Source organism: Anguilla rostrata, chromosome 6 (assembly GCF_018555375.3).
Source record: "Anguilla rostrata isolate EN2019 chromosome 6, ASM1855537v3, whole genome shotgun sequence".
In the NCBI taxonomy this organism is placed as follows: Eukaryota; Metazoa; Chordata; class Actinopteri; order Anguilliformes; family Anguillidae; genus Anguilla; species Anguilla rostrata.
In genome coordinates, this window is record NC_057938.1 from 11,043,267 (window position 1) to 11,062,865 (window position 19,599).

The 19,599-nt window shown below is 43.8% G+C and overlaps 1 protein-coding gene across 10 annotated transcripts in view; it reads left to right on the forward strand.

Annotated features, from left to right (window-relative positions):
- Positions 1 to 19,599, forward strand: part of LOC135256511 (lipoma-preferred partner homolog) — a 126,024-nt gene that overhangs the window by 33,789 nt on the left and 72,636 nt on the right. For all 10 annotated transcript variants that reach the window (XM_064338336.1, XM_064338341.1, XM_064338337.1 and 7 more), the window contains one exon: positions 18,471 to 18,674. In XM_064338336.1, the coding sequence (XP_064194406.1) occupies positions 18,476 to 18,674 (199 nt within the window). In that variant the 5' untranslated portion in view covers positions 18,471 to 18,475. The remainder of the gene's footprint in view (positions 1 to 18,470; positions 18,675 to 19,599) is intronic.

Genomic DNA, 19,599 nt, shown 5'->3' on the forward strand with positions numbered 1-19,599 from the left:
TGGAGTGAGCCAGGATTGCACAATGACTGTATGAAGAATTGGTCTCAGTTATTGCTCAACTTATTACTTTAATAACCAGGGATTTAGAAACATAATAACCCTTTTTGGGAGAAGTAGACTGGAATCGTATCTTTCATGTAGGAAATTAATGTAGTAATTTTTCTATGTGAAGGGGGTGTTTGTACTGGAGTTTGAAAATAAGACATTGAAAATAAAGTAAAAGCAATTTTTTAAAACCTATTCTTTGTTTTTCTGTGCTAGTCTTGAGTATGAATTGAGAGTTCTGTTGTACATGTTAATAATTTAATTCGAAATTTCTGCTAATTACTGTAAATTGTCGATTCCTGGGGGTGTTGTCAATTCAGCATCTGTGTGTGGATGTTTGGTAATGCTGAGACGGGTTTTTGAGTCAGCAAAATATGTCACCCTTTTACGGGACAGCAGTAGATGTGTCACCATCTCTGAAGGAGGTAGGTCAGGGTTGAGGCTGTGATTAAGGGCCGGGGCGAAACTCGAACACAGTGGAGCACACAGCTCTGCCCTCTGGGATCAGGTACAGTGATTAGACAGGGCTCAGATATATTGGGGCAGATTTATAAATGGGTGGATTACCTTTCTGTGAGCGGGGCGTTGTCTAAGCCACGGGGGAAAAGGGGGCAGGTGAACAGTACCGTCTGTTGGCCGGCTGCATTACAGCAAAGCGAGGGAGGCTTTCGGTGACCCATAACCTGCTTTTGGTGTCGCAGTAAGAGAGGTATAGCACCGGGGGGGCAACTGACACAAGTCGGCTATTGGAAAGTTCCTTGTGCCATTAAACTAATGCTTGGTACTGGTTGGCTAACTTGTCAATCATAGTGAGTTGTAAGGAGGTATTCCTTTAGACCTAAATGTTTTTTATGATATAGATCTAATGATAAGGATTTATGAGGGTACATACAATCTACTCGTGTGTTAATAAGTGAAATAGAATAACACAAGTTTCTATAAACACTAAGTACTGCAAATTTAGGTTATAGGTTCTTTATAAGTGACCAATAAGTAATGCCCATTTCAGCCAGCATTATCTTGTTTGAAAGCAATCTTTTGGTTCATTCTTTCAGTTGACATGTGTCAGGGTTTCCCTTGTGTATTGAATGCATTTCATGTGCGGGTTATGCTGAGGATTACATCACAATTATGTCAAAGTGCCGAATTTGAAAAGACAGTGTGCTGGACACAAGATGCTGGAACGTCGACTGGAATTTGTTGTTATGTTGGGCTTCCTGTCACAAGGCCAGTTCCAAATTAGGACAACGGAGACACAAAGGGGAGCCTCTTCTCCCACTCCCATCTGAGACACCGCGAGCAGCTTGTTATTCTGGACATTTGATCCATAGCTGAATTTGGAGCCGTTTCTCTCCTCCTGGTGTGGTAATAAGAGTCCATTGTAGGGCTGGGGAATGCATGTACCGTAGATTGCATGCACTTTCCAGAACTCATCAAGAGCAGTGGGAACAGGAAAAAGAACAAACAGTGCAGATTTGGAACAGGCACTGTGACAGGACAGGAAACTACACAGGGCCTTGACTCCTAGTTGATGGTTTTAGATATGTTAGCTTTGTAGTGACATTTAATTTTGTTTACACTGCTAATAGTTTTTGTAGGGTGGCTTTATACTCACTCATTATAAATGGGCCTTGTGTGCCCTCTTCTGTGTGTTCTCCACTTTTGTAAATTTACTTGGCTGATTCAGTTAAACCCCTGAAATGTTTAGATATGTGTTCTCTTATATGTGTGTGTTTGTGCATGCACATTCATGTGTGTGAGTGTGTAATCTGTGACTGTTTTTATCTGTTGCCCACGACCACATTGTGGAACAGTTTTATTTTGAGAAAGCGGTCTCTTCGGGGATAGACACGGGCATCCAGGTGATCATGGAGATCCTACTGAGGGGTGGCCTTTGGGTGAGACAGGGGAAGGTATGCAACAGATGACCCAGACTGCCAGGGTGGCAAAATCCCATAAGCCCACCCTTATCACGGCTTTAGTACATCCCTCCTGGCACAAATCCTCTTACTGCAGTCTGGAGTAATGCACCATTAATGTACCAGTCTCCAGTCGCCCTGTGAATGGAAAAAAGAAGCATCGTGCAAAGCCTTCTCCTGTTTGTTTCCCTTTAGTTTGCCCTTTTCACATTGTGTATTTGAACAGCTGGATGTTTTAGTGGAGCAGTTCAGTTTCAGTGTTTTACTCAAGGTCACAACAGGACTCACCCCCCCCCCCCCTCCCAAAATAAAAATTAAAACCGACTGGCCACAAGCTCAGTTCTTTTCCCACTATACTGAGACCTCACTCATATTTACTACTGATTACACATGGATTTGTGTTTTTTTTCAGATTGATTATACTGTACCTTAATCGTAGTGATCCTACTGAATAGCCTACTGGATAGCCAGTCCAGGGCATTTCAAATTTATTTTCATGTAATGGAAAACTTTATAAGTCTTAATTGGAATTATTGGCTGGACTTCCGTACATTCAAAAGTCATTCACCAGAGCCCCAGTGATTACACTGTGTTTGAATGTGATTCATGGACAGTGCTTGTTTTGTGATCCTTGATTGGAACGCAAGGAATGAAACAGAATCATTTTCAGTAAAGTGCATTTTGTTATGATATTGAAAATCGCTGTATGAAAGCAAGGGAGTTATTTTTTTTTAAATCTGCCACACAAAAGTAGATTTTGCATGGCAAATGAAAAGCTCGATTTTTTTTAATTATAGAAAAGTCCTGTCGCAAAATAAGTGCTTTGGTGCAAGGTTTAGGTAATGTTGGATTCTTACACACTGAATGAGTGTTCCACGAGCTATGGACCTGAATTTGCTTCAGATCGTTAGCACAATTTTAGCACGATTTACTGAATGATTTACCAATATAAAATATATTAATGTGAGACCATTAAAATGCATCTCTGACACTCCACTTATACAGTTTCCTGCTTCCACGTTATTCAAGAATACGTTCTCCTTTTTTGGAAAAGTGATTTAACGAACAAATGAACTGAATTTTTTCTTGGCAAAGTCGCTACTGTTCTGAGATGGTTTTGAACTACTTCAAAGGAGACAGAATCTCTCCAGTGAAGAATTCCAGCTGCTGTGTGTTCAGTTTAGATACAGTTGGTCAAAAAATGAAGCATGGAAACATGACAGTATATGAAGATTATTGGTAAATATTTTTAGCTCGTAATGAAGCTCAGCGTGCACACCACTCTTTATTCAAAAAACTGGTTTGAAATCAGGAACCAACCGATCCACATTATAGCATATGGATTTACCACTGATGTCGTACTGTATGTTAAAGCTCTGTCAGAATTCGTTCAAAAAGGAAAAATGAGTGGAAATGCGATAGGTCGAGTGTCATATAAATGCTCAGGTTTTTTTTTCCTGCTTGACATTTCCTGCTGAAGCATTTCTGTAAAGTCATTTGCAACTGTTCCTTTTGTAATTGGTACACACCAAGCGGCCTGTCCTAGATCATTTCACCACTGACTGCCACTTCAGAACATTCTAGGCCTGATCTCCTCTTCTAATGTCACAGTTCAGGTTGTCAGCTTTAAGAAATACTTCCCTCCGCTGGCTCGTGTGCTTCCTCTTGACCCCATCGCAATGTAAGATTTGTTTTCACACTCCTGTTTAGAATAGATTTGGTGCAAAATGTGTTTTGTGTCAAGCTCTTTGCGGTAGGTAGACTTTGAATAGAAGCTGGCGCAAATGTGGCCATCTCTCTGAAAAAGAGCATCTCATAAATGCGTAAATGTACTGAGAAGCAATTCAAGGCATTAGGCTAAAAAAACAACAAAAAAAACTTGTTTTCCCATATATTTTTTTACTGAGGATTCTGTGGAAGTTATTTCATGGTTAAATCTTACTGCCAATGGCATTTTCTTCTCTAGAGTTTTGCCAAAAAGGAACTCTGTGTTGCTGTAGGATAAACTTTACATCCAAGAACAGGGTGCATGCTGGGTTTGATCGAGACTGTTCCTGGGGGCTATTTTTTATTTCCCTGGCATGTGTTTTAAACTCCCGATCGGATAGGCATCTTAAATGCCAATTCTAAGGTAACTGCTGATCGTTTATCAGGGGATCGCTCCAAGTAACCCTTGACCTTCTGTGAAAGCTTAGGAGTGAACCTGGACTGGGGCACCAAAGGCAGAGGCCAGAGCCTTCTCTTGTTCACTGCGTCTTGCATGCTCACCTTACAGCTGCTTCAGAGATAACATCTTGTCAAGAACACACTGCATTTCTCACATTTCCAAAGTGCTCCAAGTCAACTCTCAACACTTTCCAACCACAGAAAGAGACAGGGGTGTCCTATATCATTATTAATAGCTGAACTCATGTTCTCTGGCTGAAAGAACGAAATGCAACACAAGCTTAAAGAGTTGGACAAGCGGATTGTGTTCATTTTTATTTGTGTGAAAGACGAAGCAGGGTGTCAAAGTTTGGGGAATGTTCATTTAATTTTTTAAAGCAGAGCTTCTTGTGGTTCTTATCTCCTGGGGATTGTGATGAATAGTATGCAGGGAGGCACGTATCAGTTTTAAAGTGTGGTAAATGAGAATTAGGTGCCAATTATCTGCAAGTCAGGCCAATGAATTATGCAAATCGTGTATTACTCCTTTGGGTTAGCCTTTCTTCCTTGAAATCCTATCCCAAAGCCCACTCTTTGGCCTACCCCGAGAGTCTCTTGTAGCATTAATTGTGTTGAATCTGTGAAAGTGAAAATGGAGTGTTTTCAGTTAGCCATAGGCACGTTGTTGAAATAACTACCCGGTAGTAGGCGTTAATTGCCACAACAGTGCAGCAGGTCATTAAATTGAGGGTTTTGACAATGACTCAGAATTGATGTATGTGCTGCTTCACCTGAAGATGCAGTTGTGGTTTTTCAAGGTCAAACAATGTAGTGAATCTGGCAATTTAGAGAGCGTTAAATTGAGTGCTATGTTCTGTGTTTTTCTTGTTTGTGGTCATAAACAAGCCAGAACTGTTTAAATTGGGGAACGTTCTGTGCTCTTGCCCATGCCATGGCCTCGTCTTGCTGTTATCACCATAGAGAGGTAAACCCAGACCGCTTAACAGAAAATCAGGGGAAAAAAACACAGAGACTACACCGACGGTTTCTGCAATGGTGGCAGTTTCAGTTCACCAACACCACATGCTCATGGCAGTTGAGCAAATAGAACGTGCAATAGCATGATTTCAACCAGTAGTTTGAAACAAACTGTTGATCGGGACCTCACAAGGCACCGTCGCTCCACAATTTATTCACTGGAGTGAGCAATATAGCCATAGCTAGTTGGGGCGGACTACTTATGTGGGAGAAAAACTCCCTGGAAAACAGTGCTAGGTAATACAGCCAGCAGGATGGGCACAGACAGCTTGTGAATGAGCATATCCATCAGTTATATGTCCGTCACTGAATGAATAATCCATATTCATGTGATAAGCACACAGAAAATTTAAGGTGAAATTGAGATCAGCCATCCGTAGCGTTGTTCCTCAATTATTGTTCTCATCCCTGCTGGTGCAGAAAGATGGGTCCCATCCTAAATTATGCAGACGTACGGTGGATTACCCCCTGTTGTTTGTGAATAGGAACACAATGTGTCTCCACAGTGAAGTGTCAGTAAACGGGAATCTATTGGATCATTTCCCTAACAACTTTTAGTCACACTATTGGGTGGTGTGGCTCGCACCCATAACAAATCGAGGACTGGGAACACCTGAAATTGTGACAGAACCGATGTCCTGGATATCCAAATGGATATTTTATGTTTTGAGCAATGTTTTCACTTTAAAAATATTTAGCAGTTCCTTGGAATGGTATGATGCATCTCTCTTGCCACTGGTTGTTCATCTTTAATGCCATCTGGTCTCTTTGAACTGCTCTCTCAGAACATTTTATATCCTTTTCCTTTGCCAAACCACTATTTTTAACTTCAGACTTGGAATAGCCCCTGCACATCGAATCACAGTCAATTTGTAGACAATCTGTTTGTTTGGTGTTGTTTTTTTACCCGTCAAGGATTTTAATCCTATTTAATTTAATAGTTATTAAACCAAAGTTAAGTCATATCGTGTTATTCTCTGTTACAATGAAATGGTATTTAAAAGCACGCTTTTATCAAAGTGCAGTGAGCCCCTTGTTTGGTGAGAAGACATTACTGGTTGTTTAGTGAGAACTTCGAGCCCCATCGTCTTTGTAGTGCTAATAGCTTATGTGAGCTTTTGCCATAGTTATGCTGTAGCCTTGGATACAGGAGAGTGCTGGAGGAAAATAGCATCTGTCTTCTTGTTGTTACCTGATTATCCATTGCAGTTTACTTCCCACTCAGAGGGCCTAATTAGTGCTTTATGATGTTGTTTACCAGAGGAACTGGCGGATTAGTTTCTGGTCACTTTCAATTGATTCTCACATGGTCACCGAATCCAACATATGTATAAGCCACTTGTTTTAATTAAGGGCTTTGGCATTATAAATTGCATTAAACTATTAATATTGCACAGGTCTGTGCTGCTCATGTCATAATGTACTGTATGCCATAGAATGTGAAACTAAATAAATATGAAGCTAAAAAGAAAACTTTTGTGTTTGACAAGGTCTAATATCTCACCAGCACTAAATGAGCCTTTTTTGAACAAGCCTGTAGAAACAGAAAGACCTGACTTCAAACCTACTGTGCTGTGGTTTGTCCTTAACTTCCTGTCATTGCAGTCATAAGAGTCGTTAAATGCAGGCTATTCAGTTTTGACAGTATTCTGTTCTTCTGTTCATGGTCAAGGGCAATCCTCTGCAGCATGATGCAGTCAATGTTTAAGACACCCAGAAATTCACCAACATTGCGCATGTCTTGTAAGACAAGTCCTCAGCCATTAAAATGTATATTGCTGGGATTCGGGGGAATTCAGATGTGTGCGACTGTGGGAGAGTTCTGGTGTCTCCATAGTGATTGGGTTGGGTTTTTGAAGTCTCAGGCTTGTTCTAACACAAAAGACATCTCTGACTCGATTCAAATTCTAACACAAAGCACTGTTTTGCTGGTGTTGGAAAGGCCCATAGCAACTATGGAACTTTGAAGAGTACCTGGTCTTTCTCTGATTAAACCACATTCCCCTCACCATGGCTTCTGTCTGTCATTAGAATGAGTCTGTGTCAACTGTAAGCCATATTTGTTACTCCATAATAGTGGTCAAAAAACCCTGAATGTTTTCATATGTGTTAACCACTGCTGTGTTATATTTAACAATCTATAAAGCAAACAGTGCGATGCATCCAAATGTAGCGTAATGTTATATAATGATAGAGACGCAAACATGCTGTGCCCTGCAACTGGGGCGCCAGCCCAAAAAGACCATGGCGCCAATATTCAAAGGCGCTCACTGTAGCTCTTCTCAGGAAATAATATTGTGGCCAGGGTAAATGTTTATTTGGACATACCAAGCAATTTGAAAGTCAGCCCCGTCTCCTTGGTATGTCGAGACTTTCCTGAGATGTCCTTTTAAGATGCAGATTCACCTTTCTTCATTTCCCAAGCAGTTCACAGTCACTAATACAGTAGTTGAAATAGTAGTGGTGTAATTGGTACAGTGACAGTTTTCTTTCATGAATAATTAGGGGGTGTTGGGCCCCCTCAGAATACATTTACCATGTTCACTCATAATATTAATCTTTTCACTGTCCTCAGCATGCCACTCTCAGGATACTGGTTTGAAAAAAAAAAACCTTTAGAAATGTGAAGGGTTACTTGTGTTTTTCTTTTATGAGCACCCATAACCCATGACTTACATTTTGGTGTGTTTTTTTTTTCTTCTTTCATCCCTATGCATGTTTACTGTGGCAATAAGCGTCTTACTGAAGGATAAAAGAATCATGTCGCACTTGGGATCGAAACCTCCTACCTTTCATTTTGTACTAATTTACATTATGGTATTTCTGTGGTTTTAGGCTGTTTCTGTATGTTTCTTAGGGCTTGTGATGAATGTAGTCTTTAGTATTTGTACTGTGGTTCTTGGTGAGTGCAGTAAACTTGCACCAGAACTTTAGTGATGTCGCATCTTCACTCGCTGGTCTGGAAATGTTGTTAGCCAGATAAGAGCATCTGCTAAATGAATGTAAGGCAGTGTAATTCACCATCCGGTCACGTTTCCTGTTTGTGGTCAGTGTGACACGCTGAACTTGAAGCTGTTCCCAGAAACTGGAACACCATGGATTTGAAATAAATAATGTGCTTTTTCTTTTCTTTATTACCACCCACTGGCCCCTCCCCATGACACTACACTTCCAGTGGTGAACATCTATTGTTGGGAAGAGCCCAAAGTCAGAGATTTATTTAGAAAGAGGTGACACAGAGCCCGGTTTAATCGTCCAGTGCTTTGGAATGCATTTACTCTGCATTTCCTGATCCAGTATGCCCACTGGAGCTATGAACATCACCGTGTCTCCAGCCCGGAGTGAGAGAGTCTCTTGCTTGGGCAGACTTTTCAGATATCTATCACACGCTGCCAAAAACATTGGAGGGGTGGGGGTGGGAGTAGGGATGAGAGTGAAGAGGCTGGAGATGTTGGGCCTGTGGTGATAATAATAATATCTTCACTTATAACGGGCCCTTCATGCAATATCTGTAGCCCCGAGTGCCTAAAATAAAACAAATAAAAACAGTTGTGTGCCACACAGCTGGGAACATGTGGTGTTTAAAGACGTTTTCCCCCATAATCCGTAATACTTTCTGGCACCTTTCTTTAGCTGGGAGATGTTCAGCATCAAAGCCTTCACCTCAGGGTAATGTGGATCATGAGATTCAGACCTGCCAGACTGGGGAGATGGAGGGGTTTCTTCTCAGAGCTTCTGGAGGGTTAAGACGGCATTTACGTGGCCTTCCTGACCGGGCGTGTCAGAGGGAAAGCTCTGAATTGGAGAACCCGCAGTGTTCTCGTGCACCCCTGTTGCGTTTGAGCTTGAAAGAGAGCAAAAACATAGAAACCATGAAAAATGTGTGAGCGAGGCATCCAACAACAATGCCCTCCCGAGGCATGCACAAGCCGAACGGGCCAAACCCTTGCTATGTTTTCCGTAAAAAACGTAATCAGTTTTAAGCTGCGATGAGATGCAGGCCACATACAAAACAGTGATTACGCGCGGCCTACGCGATACAGTACCCCAGTGAGAATGTTTTCCGAGCGGTCTGAGGCGGCCGCTCGGGGGGTTTTGGAGGGTAGCTGCGGTCCTCCAGTGACACGCCGCTTGTTTAGGGAACATCGTGTCCTTCCTCAGACGAAGCGAGAAGATCTGATTGTGCCTGGCCGCTCATTCTCTTTGGTCAGTGACCGTGTCGACGCCGCGGTCTCTCGCCGGGGCCGCTGGGGCCTGGAAGGACCGCGCGCGCGTGAGGCCCTCCGCTCTCGCCTGGTGCCGTCCCTCACGGAGGGAACGCGATCTCTCTCACGGAGGGGAGTACGGTTCCTGTGTTTCTTCTCCTTCGGACATGAATTCGCCACGGACTTAGCCTGGGGGCTGGAACAGTGTGTGAGCGCGTTTGTTCTGCAAGACCTTTGCTTCTGGAGGAGCTGATCTCTGTTAAGCTCAAGGCAGTGTCTTGTATGCGCCCCGTGATGGCTGCAGCTTTTGTGTGCTGTCAGTCACCAGTTGGGAAGAAGCCAATCGCGTGCCTTTTGAACGGTCCGTACGTACATTACTGTGCTTTTCACTGATAACGGGGTAGCTCTGTCCACACCATGTGAATGGAAGTGGTGTACAAACTGATACGATGAATTTGTAAACTTAATGAATAAAAGGCACATACTGTAGCTCATCACAGTTATCCGTGTTTATTAAGCAGGAAGGTTAAAGAACAGCCAAATCCCTTGAAATTGATCTTCCTTCCCACACAGAACACCATGCCTTGTTGGATTTTATCATATCGTGGCTGTCAGTTCAAATTAAAGTAGTGCGCATGGCCAGGCTACAGAATAATTATTTACTCAGAATTGAGACACACCGCTATTCACATGACTTTTATTTAATTCTCGTTATGCTAATATTTGTCCTTGGGATATGAATTCAGATCTGTCAATCTCCATCCCAGCCCTGGGAATTTAGACTAAACCAAACAGACCTAAAGGCATCGGTTATCCAAACACATCTGCGTTTATGACTCGTCTGTGGAGCTGCGTTCTGTCAGTGATAAGTGTTGTCAGGCGTGTGTCTGCAGAGCTGGGGCTTTAAGGACAAATACAGGTGCGTGTGCATGCGTGCGTGAACGCATGTGTGTGCGCGTGCGTGGTTGCGGAGTCTTTTGCTTGTGCACGCACTCGTTTGTCTATGTACTGCATGTGTGTAGGCACGCACATTATTGGTGTGTGTGTCAGTGTGTATCTGTGTGTATGTGCATATGACAGGTTGAATTTTAGCCGAGGACGGACGGACAGAGGTACAGGCATTTGAGTAGCCAGAGTGCAGTGCAGAATATAAAGACCAGTCACAGGGGATTGGGGTACACATGTTCAGCTGCTTTTTTTTTTTTTCAATGAATCATTTTACCAAACGAGGACAAAAGACATGGAATGCAAACAAAGAGGTCCTCAAAGCCAGTAAAAAATAATGTCCAGGGCTTTAAAGCCAATGTCAGATCAGTAAATGTGATTGGAAGCCAGGCAAAAAAAAACTTGAGGAGCCAAAATGTTAATTATGCTTGAATGACCCCCTAATGTTGAGGGACTTATTCCTGGAGCGCGTTTCATATATTTCCTCCAGCGTGGAAGACCCTATTTCCAGGCAGCTGTCTCTGGCGAAATAAAATATTTCATTCTTAACTTAAAAGGTAGGAGGGGGAAGGGAAGTTAATTTACTGACCAATTATCCCTAATAAAATGCCCAGCCTTTAATTAACAACAACGCGCGTTACCGTAATTACATTTGCTCATTTTAAAGTACTCTAGTGCCTTTGGCTTCTGGGAGAATTCTCTGTTAAAATGACCAAAAGTGGAAAGTAATTGTGGTAAGGAAAAAAGGAAAAAAATCACATGTCTTACTTTCCGGATGTGCACATACATGACTTTCTGGTGTCAGTGTATTTATGTACTTGCCAAAATATGTTGATTTGGCCTGACAAATACTTTTGCAGAAGAAAGCAATTGGGGACAAATATCAGGACAAACTAAGTGCTACTTCGTAGTTCAAGGACTGTTCTCTGCATAATGATCATTTGATATATTCACAGTTGTGATCAAAAAAACATAACTAGGCAGCATTATGTCTTCAAATACCAAAGATACGGTCATTGCAAGAAGGTGTAGAGATGCCAGTGCACGGTCTCTCATGTACCCATCCATTCTGTGTCATGTTATATTTCATGTAATTATCTTTTATGTGCCCTTGCCAGTTAACAATGGCCCAAGAGCATTTGCAGTCTCCCTGTTGTGACAATAGAACAGAGGAGTATGCATGGACAAGACCAAGGGTCCACGTTCACACTCAAATCAATGACCAAACTATTTATGGTCCTTTGTGCAATGAATCATATGAAATCACTGAACAGTTTGAGCATTCAAATCACTTCCCAAGTGGCAGTCCATTATTTGGATGGTACCGCACAACCAACACTGGAATTATATAAAGCATCTGATGCAAACAGGCCTCGGTAGATGACAGGCCACCGATTGCAGTGGTTTTGCATATGTCCAACCCTCCTGTCCCTGTACATCTGTCGCCATTGGATGCCGCACTCCTGTCTGCTCCTTTTCCTCCTCCAGTCCGTCATCTCCTAATCAAGATCATCCCCCTGATTAGAGGTGCGTCCTGCTCGTCACGGAAGGAAACGGTTAATGTCAGACGCTGAATGTACATGTGTCCTCCTCACTCGCCAAGCAGTGAATCGACTTCTTGTTCGACGGCGATGGCTTATCTGCTTGAGCGTTTGATGGAACCCAGATACCCCGTTGAGAGTCAGAGCCTGAACAGCTCTGGGGGTGGGGTGGGGTGGGGTGGCGTGGGATGGGGAGGAGGCCCTGAAGCAGTGTGTGCACTAATGACCGATGGCCCTCTGCAAACTGAATGGCCAGGGGCCGGGCCTTAGGAACTCAGTGAACTTGTTTGGCCAACCTGCAGCTCAGTCTACGACGGACAGGCCGCTGTTCAGTCTCTGTTCAGTCTCTATGATGGAAATGGGTGTTCGGCTATTTTGAGCGCCTCGGAACAGATGGTTGATTGTTTAGTTGCACTGGACTGAAATATGCGGAATGTAGGGTTGCCATAGAGCTAATCTGGGATTGTGTGTCTTCTCGGTAGTATCTCCATAACCCTGCTTGTTCACTCTTTATATCCTGTGACGAGTTTAATTCGTAAGTTATTCCCAATTAAGGAGTGTGGCTTGTTCTTACTGAAGATAGAGGGGCTTTGCTTTTACAGGGTTACAAGCTCTAAAAAAAGGTTGTGAAGTACTATAAATGCAGTGAAGTACAGGATTGTTCTTCACACGTTTACTATTCCAAGTCAGGTGCACTTTTTTAACCAATCATTAATCCCTGTTTTTTCCTCTTCTCCCTGTGAAAGTCCCAGTCACATGCATTTCTCACACTGCTGCTTCCTTTTTGGGGGGGACAGATGAGCTCACGAAGTGGTAGTGTTTGGGGTGGCCCTGTGCCCTGTGCCCTGTGCCCCTTGGCCTGTGCCCTGTGCCCCCTCCGTGTTACACTGTTGAACCTGCAGGCCTGTCTGTGGGACCCTGCTTTTCATGAGACGTATCAGAATAACATAATCACATTCTCCAGGGGCTGAGATATGACATCGCTGACACCGTGCCTTGTCACTCATCAGGACTCACATTAGGGAACTCTTGGGAGCTGTTTTCAGATGTGGCTTTAATATCAATCAAGTAACGTTAGCATTGTGCCCCGTCTAAAATGTGCTGGCTGTGACGTTAGAAAAGAAATAGCAACAAATGGTCATGTTAAATTTAGAACTGATGTTTTAAAAAGGCCTTATTAACTTCACATGCATCAGGGTGAAGATATAGTGAATGAAAGAATTAAGGAATAATTGCAGATCCTAAAAATAAAATGAATTGCAGATGTTTGTCAATTTTTCCATTAGTATGCTTCTAATCACTATATGAAAATCTATTATACCTTCCTGGTCTGTCCAGGTACCAATCATCTCAAGTGTATTGCCTCAGGATGTCTCGTCATCAACAATATAGCTTCTTGCATATCAGAACGAAAGCTTTCTACCCACGTACCTGGAGGTGTATACATACAATTCTGACAGCGGGCTGTACAATTGGGTGAAAGGAACCGAAGGCTTCTGGTCAGGGTAACCTATGAGTGGATTCCCACATAATTTGGAGGAATTGGCATGAATACAGTGAAAGTCGATTTGTTTTAGTCAGTGTTGTTTAGCCCCATAAATCCCAAACCCAGTGTTGCTTTAACACGTGGTCAGGTGCTAGCCCATGGGCCTGAAATATCACGGTGACGCTGCGGACTGCTTAGCTTCTGCTGGGCTCAGCAGTGGTGGTAACAGGAGCCCCTGGTGAACAACGGCCACACCGAGGCTCCAGATATAGTGATGAAACTCCCTGTGAGCGCCATGTTGCCGGAGACCTGGCGTAACCCCAGCTCAGAGGAGGCCCACTTTATGTCCTGACACACTCTGGCGTTACGCTCGCCCCTCCCACCCACACCCCCTGCCCCCCCCCCCCCCAGATAACTGAAGAGAGCAGGTGCTGAGAGGACTGTCCGTCATGCCGCCGACGTGGTTTTGAACGGAAACGGTTCAAGGTTGGCCGTGCAGCGCTAAAGAGTGCAAAATAACAGCTGAGCCCGCCTTTCAGGAGCGCTGTGGGGGCGTAGGCGGGCCGAAGGACGACTGTGTGTGGATTCGTGCTTCAGTGAGAGGGAGGGAGGGAACGAGGGAGGGGGAGACATACAGCAGTCTGAAAGAGGATGAAACTTTGTGCATTTCTTGACAGAACAGCTGACACACAGATCCTTTCTGACTTAGCTGATTTTGGAACTGGATTGGGAAAATTTGTGGCCACAGCTATAGTTGTTGTTCAAAAAGATTGCCTCTTAAGCACTGAGAGTAGGTGGAGAATATGGCACTTCTTTTTATGGAGATATCGTAGAAGATGCATCCAATGTTTGCTTATAAAACTGCCATTTATGAGTGGGGTGTTTATGTATTTTGGGAGGAATGCTTTCAGTGAATTTTAATATAGCCGTTCAGTCCTGAATATACTTTGAATACCTTGTTGCAATGAGAGATGAGCATCTGACCTTGCTTTAGATTTCCAGTCACTTAAAAAAATCACATTTTGACATTTAATCTGGCTTTATCTGTGCCATTACTTTTTCCCCCTTGCCTCCACCTGTTGTAGATGCTTGTGATGGAAAGCCGCACGTACAACAACCCCCGTAAAAGGCTAGGTTTCCAGCTTGTTTTCTCATATGGCTTCCAAAGCACTTTGATACGAACCCGACAGCATTTCAGCGTCAGCCTTTACGATCATACATCATCTGGCCAGTGACGTGGGGTGGGGTGGGGGGGGGGGGTATTGCCTTCCTGAATGCATGGCCACATATCTCTATTAGCTGGCATGGAACATTGAAGACTGGCGCCAAACCGTGTTTTTTTTGGTCAGCCAGTCTCGTGGCTCTTGGAGTACCTGACTTCAGCCACGTCCACTGCTTCATCTGACACCGGAGACACTGCGTATCTGCCAATGGGCAAAGTTGGTGAGAACAGCACTGCTGCCTTGTGGTTTACAAATGCAGAGGATCGTTTTGCTGTGCGGGCTCACCACTTTGTTAGTGAGCCCTGCATGTTGCCATCTGTTGGTTGTGCATAACAGAATACTTCCCCTGGATTAAGGTTCTGAAGCCTTGTTAACTTGATGAAATGAGAAACCTTTCATGGAGTATTTATTCATCTTCTTGGTAAGCCTCTTTGGCCTGGTGTTTGCAGCTGAACCCATTCATCAGAGGATCAATTCAAAAAATTCCCCCAATACGTAAAAAAAAACAAAAAAAAAAACATTTCACTGTATGCAGATAATTCAACCACCCTGAACACAGATGCATGCAATGCATAAGTACGATTTAGATAATTTACTCCTTATGACATAGGTGGGCATAAAAAAGTGCATGTACATCAAAATTCATTAATTTTCTTGGTTACTTGTCATTGTCTTTCAAGATTTCCAAATCAATTGTCTACACGTGCATGTGCAGGTATTTCTCTCTGTCAATCAAGTAATTCAGCTTGTCAATACAATCTTCCCTTCTTTATCATGAAGCGGAGTGTATTCCATGGTTCCTTTGCCTCAGTCTCTCATAGATCATTAGCAAAATCATTGTCTATGATGTCAGTCAGATTTCGGTGAAATGCTTGATGGGAAATATATGAGTGTCAAATCGGAAGAGGTATGTTTTATACCTTGCAAAAAGGAATCCGAAAAGGATATCTACATTTGTTTAGAAACATCAGTAACAACATACTATCACTAGGTCATACTAACATTTGACCTAGCCTAAATGTTATGAATTTTTCATGTAATTTCATGTTCCTGGTACTGGCAGACATAGGTATGGTATTTTGAAGTAGTCAAATTAAACTGTGGATGATGTCTGCCCAGAAAACAACCCCAGGTGTCTTTTGATTGGTGGACTGGCTGAATACAGGCCGTCTGTGTTTGTGTTCACTGTGACACATGCTACTGCCTCAAGGGAGAGATCATGCTGCAGTGAGCTGGCACTTCCTCCCTCCAATAGCTCACTTGTTTCTGGCCTCCCCCTGTGTGGCTGAACAGACAAATTGATCCAAGTTCTGTTTTGGCCAATATCCTCAGTACAACTGAGGAAAAAGCTGTGTTTGTGTCACTGGGCACCACAAGACCAATCCACCGTCTATGAATTTGTTTCGTGACTCATTCAAACACATTTTCACCAGCAATAAATAACAGATGGCGCTGTCTATGAGTGTTGACTAGCTACTAATAATAAAACGGAAACAACACCGCAAACAATAATAATGATGAAATGGTTATTTTTGCACTGTATTGTCTCATATCATTATGTCGGTGTCCTGATGCCTTTCAGTGTTATGATAGCACTTGGCTTGAACAGAGTGGGATTATTGTCTGTAAATCATGCCACACATATCTGAAATTGCTTAACCTTGTTTGACCTATTCTAGTCATCTGCATTTTGCATTCTGGATCTCAGCTCAGCAATGAGCCGTCCAAAAAGCACTTGGTAGATTTACGGCCAGGGCAAGCTGTGTTATTTTAAACATCTCTGGAGGGATTTGAAACATTTTGCAAATACTTCCGTGCAGCTTAATTGATCATGCCATATGTGTAAGGGCTGGGAAAACTGCAGACCTGTTGCACCAGTGTGATCTCATTCCTGCTTGCTTCCGCTCATCTAGATTAGCCTCTTTTACAGAAAACTGATGCACGGAGTTCTGCAAGGCCTGACTGCTCGAGACCATACAGGTGCTATCATGGATCCATATGTCCGAATTTTATTGCGTTTGTCAAAGTACGCAGCCAAATATCTCAACAATAGAAGAGGCTGGCTATTCCCGTACTTCTAGGTACTGTGGAGAAATCGGTTGGATGAGTTGCCCTAGTGCAGCCCGCTTCAGTGACCCGGTACAATAAATCTCTCGTCCTGTAGGAGAAAGTAACCCCAGTTCTCCCACTTCATCTATTATGCGGATTACCAGCCCTGGTACTGGAGAGCTGCAGGGTCTGCTGGATTCGAGTGTTATTCTGCAATTACATGGACTGTTAAAACCATTGATTGCACAGCTCACTTCACTTGGTCTGAAGTTGAAAACAAAACCAGTTTACTGTGGCACTCTGAAGTGTGTGTGCCTGTGTGTGTGTTGGTGGGGGTGACCCCTGATCTGTAGTATTAGGGGAGTCTCCCTTGTAGTGAGATTTGGTGAGGTTTACTCAGAACAAATTAAGTTCAACAACCAATCAGAATTCTGTATCTTTGTAGAGGCCAACTTAGTGAAATAATATAGACACGACAATGGTTTGGAAGAATGATGTATATTTATTGGCTATGATAAAAAAATATGAGTATGCTAATTGAGAACAATTACCTCAATAACATGAAGAATAATTTTTTATGATTCTTAATCAAAGGAAATGAAAATTCGATCAAGCAGTGAGTTTATTGCACAGAATGGGACAGGCACTTCATTATGCCTTGGTTGGCCGGAGATGTTCATTGTGAAGAGGACTCAGAGGACGGGCCAGTCCCGTGGTCAGGAAGCCAGAGGCCACGAATGTCCCGTGTATGGTTACGTTTGTTAGGACCTCGTCAGCCGGCGTGAGCAGTTATGCCATAGATTCCCGCTTCTGCCTCAGGGAGAACTTTTCTTGTCCGTGACTTTGGAATTTCGGTCAGGTGATTCAACACAATTGACGGCCAGATGTCTCGGGCACTAGCCCTGCAGTCTGGATAAACCGAGGGGAGAGGGCTGCCAGGCCAAACCCTGCAAGGGTTCAGTCGGCCCTCAATGCCAAGGGCTGGAGTCCAGCCGCCTTCCCCTTTTCCAGGCTCGTTATCTCTCCGTAAGCACAATTTGGCACGCTCTCCTCTCCGACACATTCCTACGACTTGTGACTCCGCACAGTGAGTTAGCTGATTTTAATGCTGTTATCAATGTCAGCCCCCGGATACTCCCCCTGCCTGCTGAGAGAATGGCTATGCTGCCAGGGCTTTCTTCTGAATAAAAACGAGTAACTACCTATTTAAGAACCACAATCCTTGGCTGCCCTGTGCATTGACTCTTCGTTAACATGGTGTTTCCATTATAAAAACTTGATCTTATCACTAATCAGTACATGCGTACATCATAAATGTACATCATTTGAGTGTGATGAAAGTTGCAGGTGCTGTAGGTGCCATCTTGTTTTATTTTAATACCTTTTCCACCTGATTCAATATTACTTTCCATTCTCTAAATTATGTGTACCCATTGTTGTTGTTGATCTATTTATTGTATTGTGGTGGAAAAAATACATGTTACTGGGTATATACCGAAGAGCACAGAATTCACTTTCACTATTGTAGTAGTTCACTACTGCATGTTTTCAGGTAAACACAGTGATGTTAAGCTGACAAAATGAACGCAAACAGAAACGGCCTTCTGCTGCTTCCTGTTTTTTTTATTTATTTATTTTTTTAATACAATTAGTGGCTCCCCCCATTGGAAAATGAAGCATGGGGAGTATGTGTGTGTCATTTCTACATGGGAAGCGCACAGAAAGGACGGGCAGCGTCGAGCAGCGTCAGTGCCGCCTCGCCACCGGTGTCTGTGCGGAACCCTCAGAGCTGACCGCGCTTCCCTTCCCTTCCCCTCTCTCCCTCCCTCCTTCCCCTCTCTCCCTCCCTCCCGTTTGGGGCTCGGGTGCTCCAGGTACCATGTGGAGCCCTCCCAACAGCGACGGCGAGCAGCTGGGCCAGGTGACCGCCCGGATGGAGGCCACGCCGGCCTTCGGCATGCCCAGCATCTCCGTGTCCCAGCAGCAGGCGCCCAAGAAGTTCGCCCCGATGGTCGCCCCCAAACCCAAGTTCAACCCCTACAAGCAGCTGGGAGAGACGGCCAACTCGGGGGGTGGCGGTAAGTGCTCTCCCCGGCCTGTCGCGCTCCGACGAAGGGAATCACCTGACCAAACGAATCGCCATTGACACTTTTGTGCAAATATAATATGCAACTGAAGCTTTGATGCCGAACCTGAAGGTTTAAATATGGTGCATTAATTTTAGCTACAACACGTTAAAATACCTATTTAACCGAACTTACGTGTGAGTTTTCCCTGACTGAGAATTTTGCCGAACTGCTGAACTCGCTAACTGCGTGAGACGACAAAAGGTATTGAAATCTCTAAAGATACACCATTTAAAGTCATTCCTAATTTTTAAATACCAAACCCACTGAACCAATTTACCCATTTAGATGAAGAGAAAATGCATCTGTTTCTTTGTGGTTCGACACTTAAAAAAAAAAAAAAAAAAGTCATTTGTCCCAGAAAGTGAACATGTACGGGGAATCAAGCTGCATTAGAAACAACGAGCAGTGAATCTTGTAGCGTCTGTCCCCCCCCCCCCCCGGCCCAGCCGGACCTGTGCGGCCACACAGACGCACATTGATTGAATCTCTCGAGTAGCCTCGTGGGGAATCGGGGCTGAGCGGCACTGGCCGGTGTCCAGGGCGGGGTTCAAGTGGTGGTCACGTTCACGGGAGGTGTGAGGGGGCAGGTCCGGTCCACGGAGAGAGCAACGGCCTCCAGCCGTGTGGAAGTATGCGTCTGAGTGTGAGTGCACCTGTGCCCTTTGCGTGATGCCTGTCTGTGGGTACGTCCGCCTGTTTGTATGTATGTGTATTTCAGTGTTCAGTATGTGTGTATCTGTACGGTATTTGTATGCATACCTGTGTGCCAATGTATATTTGGGTTTATGACTTATGTGTATGTGCACGTATGGGGCTGTGTTTGTGCGTTTGTGTTTGTCTATTTGAGTGTGTGTTTATGTGAGTGTATACATAT